This window comes from Mirounga leonina, unplaced genomic scaffold, assembly GCF_011800145.1.
Source record: "Mirounga leonina isolate KUSES-001 unplaced genomic scaffold, KU_Mleo_1.0 Mir_94, whole genome shotgun sequence".
NCBI classification, from domain to species: Eukaryota; Metazoa; Chordata; class Mammalia; order Carnivora; family Phocidae; genus Mirounga; species Mirounga leonina.
Genome location: NW_023270855.1, coordinates 48062291 through 48078025, shown reverse-complemented (window position 1 = coordinate 48078025; position 15735 = coordinate 48062291). Strand labels below are relative to the sequence as shown.

The window sequence follows — 15735 nt, the reverse complement described above, 5'->3', positions numbered from 1 at the left end:
CCCCCTGACCCCTGGTCCTCCACTGAACCAGGAGAAGGGGAACAAAGACTGGGGAGAAGGAAAGCCAATGTCCTTGCTGTTTCAGTGTGAGGCCAACATGCCTGGGCACACTGGAGGTAACCTACCTGCTTCTTTCCTCCCACGTCCTCTTCCTTTTGCCTGGACTATCATGATCTCGGTTTCTTCAGTGGGCAGTTCATTGATTTTCTGCAAGAAGAGCTTCTCCAGAGCTTCTGCCATTAAGACTATGTCATCTCCAGGCTGGAAAAGGAGACACAGGGGTGAGGGTCAGAAAGCCCTCACCACCTCTCCAGACGGAGCAAGCACTCCCCACCCTGTGCCACCCACTCCCTGCTCCAAAGCATCAAGTATCATAGTCAGGGTCCTTCCTGATCTGAACCCTAAAGGGCCACAACAGTTATACCACCAGATATCACCAAGGCTCGTGTGCCTGAACCAGCACCCGTCGCCTGCACCTCCCTCTCGTCTTTTAAGCTCTGGCCTGAGAAGCCATCCTAATGCCTTAAGTATCTAACAAGCCCTGCCAATCACTGACAGAAGCCTTCCTTTGACACAATTCAACTTCACTACAAATACTTGAATTACACAGGATTTCTTGCCACAGATACCGTAGCAGGGCTCTGATAATGCTCCCCAGTGTACCCTCAAGGCAGCTCTTCGGGGCTCGGGGCAATGCCTATCTTGAACTGCATTATGGGTCCCCACTCTGTTGCCTCATCTACGACATGCTGTTCCCACTCAGCTCTAACCCGAGAACCTCATCTGTGCACATGTCACTTAAACCTAGCGGTGGGAGCTAAGACTTTTTAAAAAAACACAGTAAACTTCAAGAAACTCACCTACCCATCTCTTCTGGGCAATTTTACCCACTACACCAGCAGAGGCCAAAAGCTGAGTTCTGTATAGGGTCTCCCTCCAGAGCCGTTCTATATGAAAGGGTTGGTTTTAATCACATCTGTGGTCTGAACTGTAAACAAATGATCTGGCTTCATGGCACAGCCGAGCCGAAAGGTTTGGCTAATGGGGTTAAGAAGTGACCTTCAGGTCTACATGTAACTTCAGGGGACATTCAATTCTGTGGCCACAAGTTGTCAATGGTCATGTCCACAGTTCCAGATGCAGTGGGCCCCATCACACCCTCTCTTACATTGAGGTTTCTGTTTGAGCAAACCTTTGCACAACTACATTTTAGTAGGCTCCTTCCTGACCATTTACATCACCCAAATGGACTTTTTAATGAGTCGTCACTGTCCTCCTCACACCTTCTCTAGACATGCTCAAGAACCAAAGTCCCAAGGGCACCGGAAGCACATGCTTCAAGCTAACAAGGACGGCTTGGAAGTCAAACAAGGCCAGCACCCTCCTCCCCGAAAAAGAAACACCCAGTCACAGGCAAAACCACGGGTCCCATTATTTCCGCCTCCAAATGTCTCCTCCCATTAGACTAATCCCACCTGCTCCCAAGCACCCCTGCCCAAGACTCGATATGCCAGCCTCCTTCTCCACCCCTCCCCTCCCTACAGGGCAGCTGGACATCTGCCACCACCATCTCACCTTGTTGTAGATGTAACAATTTGTAAACATAGTGTTGAAGTCCTGGATACATTCCTGAGCATTCCAATAATAGTTGTTTTCCAAGCGCTTCTTTATTGTTCCCATATCCATAGGTGTTTTAATGATTTTATAGTAATCCTAGAGAGCAAAGAGAGCAAAAGGCCAGTGTCACCTCCCCGGCCACGCAGCACTCATGGTGGGCCTGTGGATCTTACTCCAGGAGCACAGATGAGAGCCACAGCACAGACTGAAGCTCTTCCATGGTCTCAGCAAGCAATCTTAAGGGGGAACCCCAAGATAAAGTGAATCAGGGAATAATTCTTAAATGTGGGGTGGCAATCTGGAGGGAAAATGTGCAAGTCTGTCAACTGCTGGTCTGGGAACAGGTTGTATTTACGGAGATCTATGTTTTCTATTTTTTGTTGTTGTTGGTGGTAGTGGTGGTGGTGATGTTAAAATCCTTTAATTTTTAATAAATAATGGGGAAAACATATAGCCTTCTTAAAAGCACTTATCTAATAAAATAACCCATGACAAGTTCTACTTTTCCTCTACCATTTGAAATGTTACCGGCCCATAAAATGCAAAATCCTATGGAGCCAGCATTAAAGCCTACCTGGAACAACTGGACTCCTTGCTTCTGGGCACACTGAAGAACCAAGTTCATCGCACTTCCATTTCTTTTACTAGCACACAGTCTTTCTAAGGATCCATTAGTAGTACCTGGATATAGTTGAACAACTAACCAGGTTTATGAGGAATCTGGACAACCTGTACAATTCTCAGTTTAAAATAAAAAATCCAAAGACCCCACTTCTCAAAGCTTCAGATCTTACTCCACAAGTGCCAAACAGAAGGAGCCAAACGGCAGGTGTAGATGTCCTAAAGCCCTTCAAATCAGACTCTACTACTGTCAGCTTTTCTGTAAATCTAAACCTATCCTAAAACTTCCATGGTCATAATGGAAAGCTTGCGTGCGCACAAACATAAAAATAAATGTTTATTTTTAAGAACAACCACGGGAGGTGTCTTGGGGCAGAACAGGCAACACACCAGGTTTCTGGTTAGAAGGATCAAACAGAGCCAAGGCAGGGGGACCTGTGTCATCTAGCCCACTCCAAGGTCCACAATCTCAGACACTCCCATAATTGGGCATCAGTGGGGTATCAGAACCAAGTCCAAGTAGGAACCGATGGCAGAAAGACAGGCCTATCCTTTAGCAAGTGCCAAGGTCCTGCCTGGAAATGGTGGACAGTACTGAAAAGGTGAGCACAGGGTGTGAGGTTTTAGGTTGCTCTGACACCCTCGAGAAAGGAACAACAACAAGCTTACACATAACAAGTGGCAGAGATCATGTCTCTGACCGGCCGAGGGCTGCACATGCATGCCTGGATACCCTGGCCAGGAGGCCACGAGGACAGACTGCAACAGACTTTCTATGCTATACTATGCTATGGCTCTGACCGCCTTTCCCGAGAGAACCACCAAGGCCAAATATATGGGCCCCAGTGGAAACATATTTTATTCTATGGCCGACAATGGCATCAAGTGCTTGAATTGCCCGTGTCCTGTCAAGTGGCTCAAGGGCAAACAGGACAGTGGTCGAGGGCAAAGCATGCTGACAAGGGGGCAGTGGGCTTAGGGGCATAACAATCCAACTATACACATTTACTGAACAAAAAGAGGCTGGCATTCTAGTGAAAAGTCCAGCAGGGATCAGAGGCCAAAACGCAGGTCAAGATTCCTGGAAGGTGTCAGAAAAGAGAAAAAGAAGGATCCCTTCTTTTGGTGGTTGTATTAACCTTTCCCCAAGGAGGGGGAGGGGTCCCCGGAAAACCGGGCTTTAAGAATGACATGGCTCCCAGCTGACTGGCCCTGCCCTGCTTCTCTGGGCCAACCCCTTGCTCTCCCACCTCCCTAAAGATACCAGATCAGTGGCACCTTCCAATGGCCTCTTCCTCCTTAGTCAGAGCTGCTGAGGGCGACGTCCAACAGTTAGAAAGACCGGGATTCACCCTGTGATCCCTGGGGAGCCTGGCCTCCACTCCACAGTGAATGACCTCCAACTCCCCAACCACTGGGCCTTACAGACCACCCATCCCATGTCTGTCCCACTGGCTGGGATGCTGCCTCCTTGGGGTCTCAGGTCCCCCAGTGCCCCCCTTTTCCTCGGTCTTCACCCTCTCAGCCCTCTGTGTCTTCCTATGACAAACCAACCCCTCCTCCACTCTGGCCCTGCCGCGCTTTCCCTTCAAAGCCAAATTTCTTGAAATGATGGCTTCGCATCCTCACCTTCTCATTCACACCGTCGGGTTTCTACTTCTGCGTCACATCTTCCTAAGGTCACCAATGCCCTCCTAAAGGCCAACAGGAGGGTCAGGTCGGAATCCTCATCTCTGACCTCCCTGTAGCCTCTGATATGGGAACGGGGGGGGGGGGGGGTGCTGCTCTCTGTTGGTGCTTCCCCTGACTCTTCTGTAGGCCTCCCACTGCCCTCTGGTGCTGTCAAAGCCTCAGCTCCCCTGGATTCCGCCCCCCTCCAGCTCCTTCTGTCCTCATTCTTTGCATCTGCTGTGGGAAGGTCACCCTCACCTGTGGACCCTGCGTGGCTTGGCCCATCCCAGCCCACTAGCCCAGCCCAAGGTTATGCTGTAGCAACCTCTCCCAAGAACCTCCCCCCACAGTGACAGGTTGTCTGCCTCTACTCCTTCTTGTGGTCAACAGCAAGAGTAGCCTCTGAAGCCCAGATCTGGTAAGGACGCTCTTTTACCTCCAACCCCTTTCTTGACCAATTCACGATCTAGACCTGCAGTGTCTCCTGACTTGCTCTTCCCAAATGCATATGACACCTATTCAGCAGACAGAGATAACTGGACAGCTGCCATAGACACAGCGGCTTTCCAGACAGGAGGGTCACACTACTATATCCATCTTTCTCGAAACTGGATGCCTGGCAGAAGCTGAGGTTCCTACACTGGTGCAGTTCTAACACTCACAGACCCCTGCCTGGGTCTATGGCAATAATCACCTAATGCCTCATCTGGGAATGTGTGGGACTTAGTAATAAACAGGAGGGGTTACTTTTTTTTTTTTAAGATTTGTTTATTTATTTGAGAGCGAGCGAGAGCGCGTGTTTGCACAAGCAGGGGGAGCAGCAGGCAGAGGGAGAAGCAGGCTCCCCACTGAGCAGGGAGCCTGATGTGGGGCTCAATCCCAGGACCCTGGGATCATGACCTGAGCCAAGGGCAGCCGCTTAACTGACTGAGCCACCCAGGCCCCCCAGCAGGGGTTAACTTAAAGACAATCAGTCCTTGATGTTTTGAAGAAAAGAAAAAAAAGCATTATCCTGTTTCTTCCCTGAGATACAAACTGGTTTCCAGAACCATCTGCTAGGGATGTGGGCAACAAGAAAACTCTCTAGGGGAAGAGAAGAGCAGGGGTACAAAAGAACAAGAGCAAGTGCACTGTGGCTCTGACACAGGTCGCTGAGGGCACCGCTGCACCCACACCTCCTCTCTCCAACCAGGCCCCCTGCATGTGCTTGCTCCCTGGAGTATTCCACTACCTTTTCCCGCCCTGTGCTCTGGGTGATGATGATGATGCCGGTACCAGAGAAGATATTGCAGCAAACCAGTCCCCTCTCCACAGTGTGACCAACCATGTCCACTTATCCTGGGCTGGCCCACCATGTCTGAGAAGTAGGAGGCCTGGACCACTGATTGCTCCCACTTCAGCTCCCCTATGGAACCAGAAGGAAAGCTGCAAACACTCCTTCACCCCTATTTCAACCTCTCTACACAGTATCTCCTGGATCCTAACATCTAAGAGCCAGTTACTGTGTTGAGTCAGCATGTTCTCTTCCCCTTTCCTATTTCCAACCATCAGGACAAGTAAAACCACTCACTCAAGGGCCTCATGCGTATTGGGATTTCAGAGATGGGCCCCAAAGGTATCTCCCCCTGCCACCTTCCGGCCCCGACCTTGAGCCCACCCTCATCAGTACCAACATGGAAAGAGACCTGGAGGACTGCAGCCCTGGGCCCTGCCCAAGTTACTCACAGGGAGGTTTAGCTTGACGGCATCCACAGGCTGCTGGAAAGGCCACGCAAACTGGTGTTTCCATAGTGTCTTGAGCACCACTTTGAGCAGATATTGCAGTTGGTTCGTCTGCCTCTTGGGCTTGTTGGGGTTGGAGGTCTCTGGGGGCGGGGGGTTGGTGCTGGCTGCGTTGGCTTGCTGGGGTTGGGCCTGGGCCTGCGTTGTAGACATTTGGGTAGTTTCTAGTCCATCCCCCATTACTGGCAGATTTCTCAATCTCGTCCCAGGGCCGCTCTCCGCAGACATGCTACTGATCCCATCACATTCTTCACTGGGCACTCTACGTGGGAAGAGAAAAGCCATCATCAGAAACCAGGCAGCAGATGGGTACCACTCAGAGAAACACGTGGCTGTGGGCTCCAAGGGCCGAGCTCCGCTGGTGCAAAGTGGTCAGCTGACCAGAGAGCCACCCCATGCACTGACTAAAAGGGCCCTAGTGTCTGCTCTCCTCAAAGATGTATCCTACAACAGGGAAGAGGGATCAAGCACCAACGGCGAGGGGCATGAAGGACACAGGGCTCAGAGAGAAGAGCTGACCAGGAGCAGGCAAGGGCTGTGGACATGACTGAATCCACGCAGAAAGGGGCAGAATAGGCAACAAACCAGATTTTCATGACATCTGAGAGTTTTTAAGGGACACTGCCTGTGTGGGAGAGAGGAGGATTTGCAAGCCCCCAAATATGTACTTTACATTAAAATTCTTTGCACCTGTGGCTCATGAAACATCGAGCCAAGTCAGTAATTGTGTTTGGTGATTGGGGACAGGAAGGGAGAGCGGCCCACGTAGTCCACTGCTGAGTGCTCAGGGTAAAGCCTCACATTCACTGAGAACACTTCCTGTGGTAACTGAAAATAATGTATGTTTGCTGATTCAAGAAATTCTGCAGAGTAATTGCTAATAACCTAAAAATGAATCCATACTCAACCTACCACCTTATTAACCTTTTCAAAGTTTTCAAATCTTATTAAGAGATAAAAAGGGCACCTCTTGTGACCTGCACAGGGGGTGCGAGACCCCCAGCTCAATGCCTGTATAAGCACCCCCTCCTGCGCACTCCCCTCACCTGAATGACCCCTGCTTTGGGCCATGCCAACAACACAAATCCTGCCACGAGCATCCTTGCAATAGCAACTCTGTGCACCTGGTCCAGTTATTCTAACAAAACCACAGATCCCGGGGACATGTTGTTACTGCCAAACTGCCCTCCAGAAACACACTAACCCACCCCTTACTTGCAATGCCGAGAGTTCCCACACACTATTAATGAGAAGAAACATCTGTTCAAACGTGTACTATTTGGCATTCTTTCTGTGTACCATGTTTCTGACACCTTTCTACTGGCAAGAAAAAGGAAGGATCACCTTTAAACCCAGTCCCCACAATAAGAAAGACTTTGTAATCTAGGAGCTGCCCGCATCTAATGAGCATCTCCAGTAATAAACCTAGGAGTTCAGTGGGGGTAAAAAAAACCTCTCTCACTGAGGAAGTCAGGCAAGGGCTGAGGAAAAAAGGACAGATTTTACAACCACACTCTGGTAGGCGGAGGGGATGAAAAAGGACAGGACAAGTTATCTGGCTCTGTCACAGCTTTCTGGAACACACCACATGCTAGGCACTCTGGCTGCTAAAGAATTCCTTTATAATTCAATCCAAGTGTAATTTTAAACCAAAGTCCCCACAAAGTCTTTTGTAAATGCAGTTCTGGCAAGTTACCAAATTTGAAAAGCACCAGGGGGAAAGCTTGCTGTATAAATGCAACTCAGTGCTGAGTCCGTCCAAGGGGGCTGTGGAGAGCTGCAACTCCTGGCTTGAGGCTGACCACCCCCACACATATGTCCTAGTTGCAGCGTGAGCCCAAGAACTGACGAAACTGACCTGGTCAAGGAGACAGCATTCCTTCCAGGGTACTCTGGCTGACTGCAGGCCTAGCTGTCAACTGGCTAGTGACCACGTGGAGAGGACACTGCTACAAGGAGAAAGCTGCTGCAGAGAGGAGACACAGGTGGGAACAACCCAAAGCCATCACAGAGTCTTACAGACTGTTCCATATTTGCTTTAAAAGGGGAAGACTGTTCTTTATCCTTTTTCACCGACCAAGTAAGAGATCTATGAGTGCCTTCTGCCTTTTCACAGATGGGATGACAATCACTCAAAACCCAAAACTGAATAATTCACTAATCATTTAGCACACAGGAGGGACGACACTGTGGAGAGAAACACTAGTGCTCCTATCCAAGGCACAGGAGGGCGGGTATGTTACAGCAGTGCAACTTAGAGGAGTCTAGATGTGGCCTTTAGCATCCAATGCTAAACTTAAGTATTTAATGAGGCCCAACTGTGTCCAAGACACCAGGTGAGTATTTATAGTCTGTGCCCTCTCAGGGTCCTCCTGAGACTCGAGAAGGGGAGGGAAGCTCCTATGGCAACCTCTAAGATGGGTGTGCTCAACTGGGAGAACACCAGCCCAGGAAGAACACTTAGAGGAAGGGAGAGTAGGGGGGCTTTGCAGGTGTGAAGCCATTTCTGGTACCTCTCACATGGTGCTGAAGATGGGGAAGGAGCACCAAGAGCTGAAACCAGTCATTTGGCATCAGAGCCTAAGGGGGGACTGGAGATGGGGAACTGGGCAGCAGCCTGCAGAGCACCTCACAAGACAAGAGCAGTGCTCCAGGAGTTCAGGACCACAGAGGGGCATTTCCCCAAATCAACTTCATTTGAAGATGGGAACAGTGAGAATATCGTGCACTACAACAGTTTCCAAAGGCAGATGTAACTGGAGAGGCCTGCTCCAGGCTTTGGTGACATAAGAGACTTCCCCTCTCCCCTCAGGGGTACTTCTGGTACAAGTTTGGCCAGAACTAATGGCCATGTGGTCCTGGAAGGAAGTGCCTGGGGCATCAATCAAGGCAGGACAGCAGGGATGGAGGCACTACCGGTGGGAGGGAGGCACATGAGGGTTGCAAGGAGCAGCCCAGCTGGGAGCTAAGAAAGGACAGGGTGGGCCCCAGAGGCAAATGCACACCAATGGGAGCAGGAAGGAGGCCACATACAGATCCAGGGAGGGGAAGCACCCAAAGGGTGGGATAAGGTGTAGAACCATCAGAAAGAGCTTGCTCAGAGGAGAGAACAGAGGGAAGAGAGACCAAGGGGCCAGGCTGAATCACACATCATTGAGTAGGACATGGGGAGAAGAGGAAGCATCCCAGAAGCTGCATTCAGCCATGCATGGAAGCCTTCAAAAAGTGTGCCTTCACTGCTGAGGTGAGCAGCAAGACAGACAGACAGGGTTTCTCCAAGCTCTGAGCTTTAATCAATAAAGAGTGGGACCTCCATCTCAGAGAAGCAAGGTCTACAGCCACCTGAGAGCGACATGCCAGGGCTCAGGTGGGGCTGTGGGAGGGTTCACAGGGCAGCTTTAGGTGGATGGCATTTAATCACCTGCTGTGTGTTCCCCTGTTCTCATTTCACTCATTCCAGCGTTGACAAGGAAAGTCCCTGTCTGGTGCCAGCGTAAAAGGCTGTACACAGAGATGCACAGTATGATCATCCACGCAGAATTTAACAACGCTGTTCTGTTCTCATGATACTTAATTTTACTGATACCCATGTGTGGCTTTTTAGTTTCCTTTCAAAATAAAGGCACTATAAACAAAGCAGTAAACTGATTAAAAAAAAAAAAAAAAAAAACACAACCCGAACACCTCTGGAGGGGAGCCAGCCAAGACGGCCTACAGGCTCCAGGTGGAGAAGCCAGTGGGTCAGGAGAGTCTGCAGGAAACGGGGGGGGGGGGGGGGGGGGAGGCTGTGCACAGGACTGTAGAGACTTTGGAGCACTCCCTCAAAAACCCTCCATAGCTAAGTGGATGGGAGTAATTATTTATTGGGCAACTACAAAAACTGGAGTGGGGCCAATGAGGGAGGAGAGGGAGACAGAGGGAAGAATGACATGGACAGTGTGCCGGCTGGCCAGGATCCTTTGGCACGGTGGCCATGCACCAGGCACAGAGAGATACAGGACATGCCGAGTGCTTGGATTACAAGTACCAACAGGGAGGCAGAATCACATAGAAGGAAATACGTCAGTGGGGTTTTTAAGGAGTCCTGGAGTCAGCTAGGAGAGGGTCTCCACGCAGCAGGGCCAAAATGTCCAAAGGAATAAAAGGGAACAAGTGTAAATGTGGCCCCATCATGAAGGGAGGCCAGATGCACTGAAGTGAGCCCGGGAGGGAGGGTGGCATTAAGTGAGGATAAAGAATGATGTGCAATTTGGTTTCCACTACTCGATTTCTCCTAGAAAGCAACTTGAGAATTACACAGCCAAGCACATGCCAGGTAAGCTGCAGCAGGCCAAGGGACAGGGGCAGTCCCATCCTGGACCCAGGGCAGCGGAGGAGCCCTGTCAGCCACAAGGACACAGAATGCCAGGGGGCCAAGTGCATCCACTGGGAGGAAGCAGTCCCATACGTTTTCCATTAAGCAATGACATTCTGGAAATCTCCAAGCAATGTGTCCCGGAGGCAAGATGAAGTCAAGGTAACAGACTTCTGGAACTTCTGGGCTGGGCTAGTCTTTTTTTTCTTTCCAAATGGGCTCTCAGTGAGGCTAAGGGATAGAAGGCTCTGGACATAACCACTTTTCTTCACCTTCAAGCCAGGCCCAGATGGGCCCTTGAGCCAAGAAAGCTGCATTTTTCATTCACCAGATGAACAAAGCTTTTTCTACAGAAAGCCTGACCCTAAACTTTGCCTCATCTTTCAGGGGCGCCTCGGTGGCTCAGTCGTTAAGCGTCTGCCTTCGGCTCAGGTCATGATCTCAGGATCCTGGGATTGAGCCCCGCATTGGGCTCCCTGCTCGGCAGGAAGCCTGCTTCTCCCTCTCCCGCTCCCCCTGCTTGTGTTCCCTCTATCACTGTGTCTCTCTTTGTCAAATAAATAAATAAAATCTTTAAAACAAACAAGAAAACCCCACTACCTTCACCACAAAAACCAAAACACCCACAGCCCTCTCACATTTGATACACAGTAACATTTAAATCCTCAAAACGGGCATCTGAGTGGCTCAGTCATTAAGCGTCTGCCTTCGGCTCAGGTCATAATCCCAGGGTCCTGGGATCGAGCCCCACATCGGGCTCCCTGCTGGGCGGGAAGCCTGCTTCTCCCTCTCTCACTCCCCCCTGCTTGTGTTCCCTCTCTCGCTGTGTCTCTCTCTGTCAAATAAAATAAAATCTTAATAAATAAATAAATAAATAAATAAATCCTCAAAACAACTCTGGAATTGCTTCTGGTCTTACCCCATTTTAAAGATGAAGAAACTGAGGCACAGAAAAATAACTTAACCAGGAAGTAGAAAGATCAGGCCTAAACAGCCACAGTGGCCCAGAGTCTAACACAACTCCTGGGACGTTTCAGTTGGACTTGGAACCAAGGAAGTCCCCAGTTAGGAGATGAACATGCAACCCCAGAAGGGTCCAGTGCAAATGGTCAGGACAGGCAGGCCCATCTCAAGTAACATGAAAAACTAAGCACGTAAGACCCACACACTTTTATCGATCGAGGTCAATTTCATAAGGAAAGAAACTGCTAGAGTGCAAATGGAAGGCATGATACAGTTTAACAGATCAGATGGACCTGGGAGACACAAGCACCTGAAAGTTTCTTTGAGGAGGCTGTGAGGACAACCAATGACAGGTGACATCCATGGCCCCGATGTGAGGTATCACCATGAGGTGCCCGGGATGTCCTGTTCTGCACTCACTCAAGCTCCTCAAGAGTAACAACACCTTGAGAGGCCATGCCCAGACAACCTGCACCTTGCAGCTCAGCCCTCAAAGAACTGCAGGCAAGTAAAATCCTTATGAAACTTCCAGAAGACACTCACCTGCATGGCAGCAAAGAACACGAGGGAAACCAACCAGACTCTCTAATCTGTTGTGGGCCAAGAAAGAGAGGCACTGGCAAGCAGCTCTATGTGAGAGATAGGGTGACTTCTCTGACACACAGATCCAGCTAGGTTGCCACCTTAAATTCTTCTCACAGCGGTCATCCCCACGCTGCACTGCACTGCACTGCCCCCAGACCATAGCATCAACACTCTCAACACAGCGGCCACAGTGGGCCCCCTTCCTGTGACCTTCAGGCCTTTCATTTGCTGCACCTGGTGCTTCCCTGATCGTCTACAGTGGCTCTGCCGGTTGGCCCCACATGCGCGAGCACACGCAAGCCCAAGGGCAGGGCCATCTTTATGTCATTCTTGTCCTCCTAATACAAAGCAAGTGCGGGGCGCCTGGGTGGCTCAGTCGTTAAGCGTCTGCCTTCAGCTCAAGTCATGATCCCAGGGTCCTGGGATCGAGCCCCGCATCGGGCTCCCTGATCCGCAGGAAGCCTGCTTCTCCCTCTCACACTCTCCTTGCTTGTGTTCCCTCTCTCGCTGCCTCTCTCTCTGTCAAATAAATAAATAAAATCTTAAAAAAAAAAAAAATACAAAGCAAGTGCTCAGTGAAAGATTCAGGTACAGAAGATGCCTTACCCTGACCACATAGGAACATCACCCTGGGGATTCTATTAATAGTAGATCAATCTTGAAGCTTTGGAAAAGGAAAGTAGCTCGCACTCTCACAAAGAAAAAACATGGTGACTGCCAGACTCTCACTTGCTCAGCCAATGCATCCCGTGTCAACTACATGCCAGGCCCAGGACTTCGCGGTCAACATGACATTCTTCCAGTGATTAAGCAATACTTGGGCAAGTACTGTAAGGAAAAGGGCTGGGCTGCTCTGGCCAAGGACAGGGAGGGTGTGCGCTCCTGTGGTGGGTGAGGCAGAGAGCGATAGAAAGGGACCAGGCTTGTAAAAGAAGGCAGGACCAATGCAGTAACACAGACACAGGTCTGGAGGCAGGGGAGATACCAAAGCATTTGAGGAGCTTGGGGGGGGGGGGGGGGGGCAAAAGCACAGGGGGTCATGTGACCATACTCACATGACCTTTTGTCCTTCATGTGTCCTTGACTCAGAGTAGAGAATATAGTGGGAGGAGCAAAGGCGGGGTTGTGCTTGGATGGGGCATGAGGGACAGATTCCAGGGTCATTCAAAATACGTAGATAAAATAGAAGAATTCCATTCCTGCCTGATGGTTCATTTTCAACTACACTTACACCAGTGTAGTTTACAGATGCAAAAGACAGAGAACCCAAGAGGGGATGCACAGGGACAGGGTAAATCAATGGCTCAGCACCAAGGCTAAATGGGGGAGAGACAAGCTGAAAGCTCAGAAACTCATAAACCTACCTGCGCATGTTAAGAATGGAGGATTCCTATGATACGGTAGACACCATCTTCAAGCGAAGTTTTAAGTCTAAAGATACTAAAATGGTTTGTCTGTTTTCATACTGACCTGTGGCCAAGAGGCAGGAGCCACCATTCACTGTGTTGAGTTAGTTGAAGGACAAGGGACAGGAAGAGAATTCCACCTATTGTTTCCAACCCAAAGGCTGCATGATTCAACTGGGTGTCCTATTCCTGGATCTATTCCCAACAGATATCCTACAACAATTTCCCAATTTAAGGAAAAAGAAAAAGATGAAGAGAGATTAGACGGTTAGTGCCCTGGTCCCCAGATTGAGTGCCAAGGGTGTCATGGTACCTCAGAGGGGTACTATAGAATTATAGGTCCAAGGCAATCGATAATTTCAACATCAGATTGCATTATATGCCTTCTGACAATGTTACATCTTGCAAAGCTTGGCATTCGGCAAATGCCATAACGAAAAGCAAATACCACAGGGGCGCCTGGGTGATGCAGTCGGTTAAGCGTCAGACTCTTGATTTAGGCTCAGGTCGTGATCTCAGGGTTGTGGGATCAAGCCCCACGTTGGGCTCTGCACTCAGCCCAGAGTCTGCTTAAGACTCTCTCTGCCCCTCCCCACCGCTCTTCCTCTAAAAGGAAATAAAATCTTTTTTAAAAAGCAAATACCACATAAAACCCAATATGGAACAGCAGGTATCGGACCTGACTCTAAGGTACTCTAAGTACCTAGGTACTTAGGTACTTAGTACCTAAGGTACTCTAAGGTACTACCATTAGGGAGTACTTGGGATTATGAAAGGGTGTAATATTTTCCCTTTCAATTTATGTGTTTTATGTCTTCAAAACAGCTGTACAGTTGTTGGGACATTAGTACTTCTTCACAATTGTTTGTATCTAAACTACCTGTTAGGTATTTCCTTTGGCCTGGGAACATCATGAAAAATAGAGATGCTGAGAATGCTATGAACCAGAAAGTCTGGGAACCTCTGAGTCAATGAACATAAAAATGCAAATTCTTTTCCTAAGTAGACCCCTGATTAAACATTCCTGCTTTCAGAGCTACTGTCTGCTAAAATCCCAACTCCTCTAAAAGATCTGAGAAAATTTTAAGGACAGACAGTATTTGGCAAACAACACAACTATAACGTTTTTCAAATTAACAGAAAGCAAGTTTTGTTTCCTGGAGATTAGGAGGCAAGACAGAGAGAAACAGACATGGGTAGGCTTGGATCTGGGACTTTGAGGACAACCAAGAGAAGAGAAAGGCCATAAAGAAGTGCCCAGAAATAAGCTGATTTCTGGATATCTGGCCCTAGTTCTGACCATCGCAAGAGGCTGAGTAAACCTAGTGGTTGTGGCCAAACAGACTGTGTACTAGTAGCTCCAACTGAAGTCCTGGACGGGCCCCCACCTCCACTTTGTCATGTTCACCCTCATGTGACACAACAGCAAGACACCAGGGAAAACAGGATCAGTGCAGGTTAACTGAAGGCCTTATGACTTCTCCAATGAAATACTGTGACCAACTCTGCGCAAGCCATCACCACACTCACCTGCGCCAGGGCCTAGGCAAGCTCGTCAGTACGTACCTGCCACATCATCCTGGGCCAGTGCTCTCTTGGGCACTTGAGCCATACCTGCTTAGCTAATTCTCACAGCAACCCTACAAGGCAACTGGCAATATCATCTCCATCCCTGTGGTAACACAGGAGAGTGGATGGTGGCCTGGTCAGTCAGCTGGAGGTCACCAGGGCTGCAGGTATCTCAAGTACTCTGCTCCACAGCTGCCTCTGCTCACTAAGCACAGAGGCAGAGGCCCAGTCAAGTAGCACTGCTGGGCCTGGTAGGACTGGTTTGCCCAAGGGCACCCTACTTCCACATTCTAGCATGTATTAATCAGCAGGCCTGCCCTACCCTCTCTGCAGAAGCAGCTGAATGCCATGTGACCCTCAAGCTGGGTCTCAAGTCAGATTTCCAGAAGTGGTGTTTCCAAAGAATTTCACCCCCAGAAACAAATCAGAGCCAAGATAACTCTCACAGCACCTGGCCATCTGTTTGTCTGTTTATAGTGTCTCGGCCCACATCCTAGGCAAAATCTGAAACATACTTCCCTGCTAATGCCATGGGGACAGATTTGTGGGGAACGGAGTCCAAGTTGTTATTTATGTTTCCCACACAGTAAGCGCCACCAAGAGCTGTGCCTTGAACCTGTTTCATGCCAAGCAAAATGCTAGCCAATGCCAGCTGACCCTGGCCCCTCATGAAATTACAAGTTCACAGTTACACACAACCTTCAAAGGAAGGCACCTCCCCACCACTGCAAGGTTCTCCTATAGAGAATCACTTGGGAGAAGTGCAAGATTCTACCCAGAGATAAAAAGAAGGGTTTGGAGGATCCTGACTTTGGTAAAAATTTGGCAATTTCTCAGTACCAATTTGCAGCAAATCTTATCCTGTCCTAGGAACCCCTTTCTTGAAATGGTTACGCTAGTTATGGAACACTAATATCAGAAGGTCCATTCCCTCCTGGTCCCAGAGCAGAAGCTATTACCATTCATGGCCACAGCCCATTTCACTGTGCATCTGTGTCAGTGGGAAAGCACAAACAGGATTACTTTTCCATCTGACCGGCTCAGGCAGCTGGTGAGAACAGCACTCGTGTCATCAGCCAGACCGCACGGTCTGGAGCCTGGCCAGTGGCTGTGCGCTGAGGCAGCTCTCAGAAGACTTAATCCTCCTTCGAGCGGCTTGTAAGAGCC

General features: G+C 49.5%; 1 protein-coding gene across 5 annotated transcripts in view; it reads right to left on the bottom strand.

Moving 5' to 3' along the window:
* The window catches only part of BRD4 (bromodomain containing 4), a 92149-nt gene that overhangs the window by 30657 nt on the left and 45757 nt on the right, over nt 1-15735 (bottom strand). For 2 of the 5 annotated variants that reach the window (XM_034997778.1, XM_034997780.1), the window contains exons 1-4: nt 13064-13492; nt 5635-5953; nt 1576-1713; nt 126-261 (exon numbers count right to left, since the gene is read on the bottom strand). In XM_034997778.1, coding sequence (XP_034853669.1) covers nt 126-261; nt 1576-1713; nt 5635-5919 — 559 coding nt within the window. In that variant the 5' untranslated portion in view covers nt 5920-5953; nt 13064-13492. Of the gene's footprint in view, nt 1-125; nt 262-860; nt 948-1575; nt 1714-3867; nt 3933-5634; nt 5954-13063; nt 13493-15735 lie in introns of those variants that run through there. The other 3 variants (XM_034997782.1, XM_034997779.1, XM_034997781.1) reach the window with 3 other exon arrangements.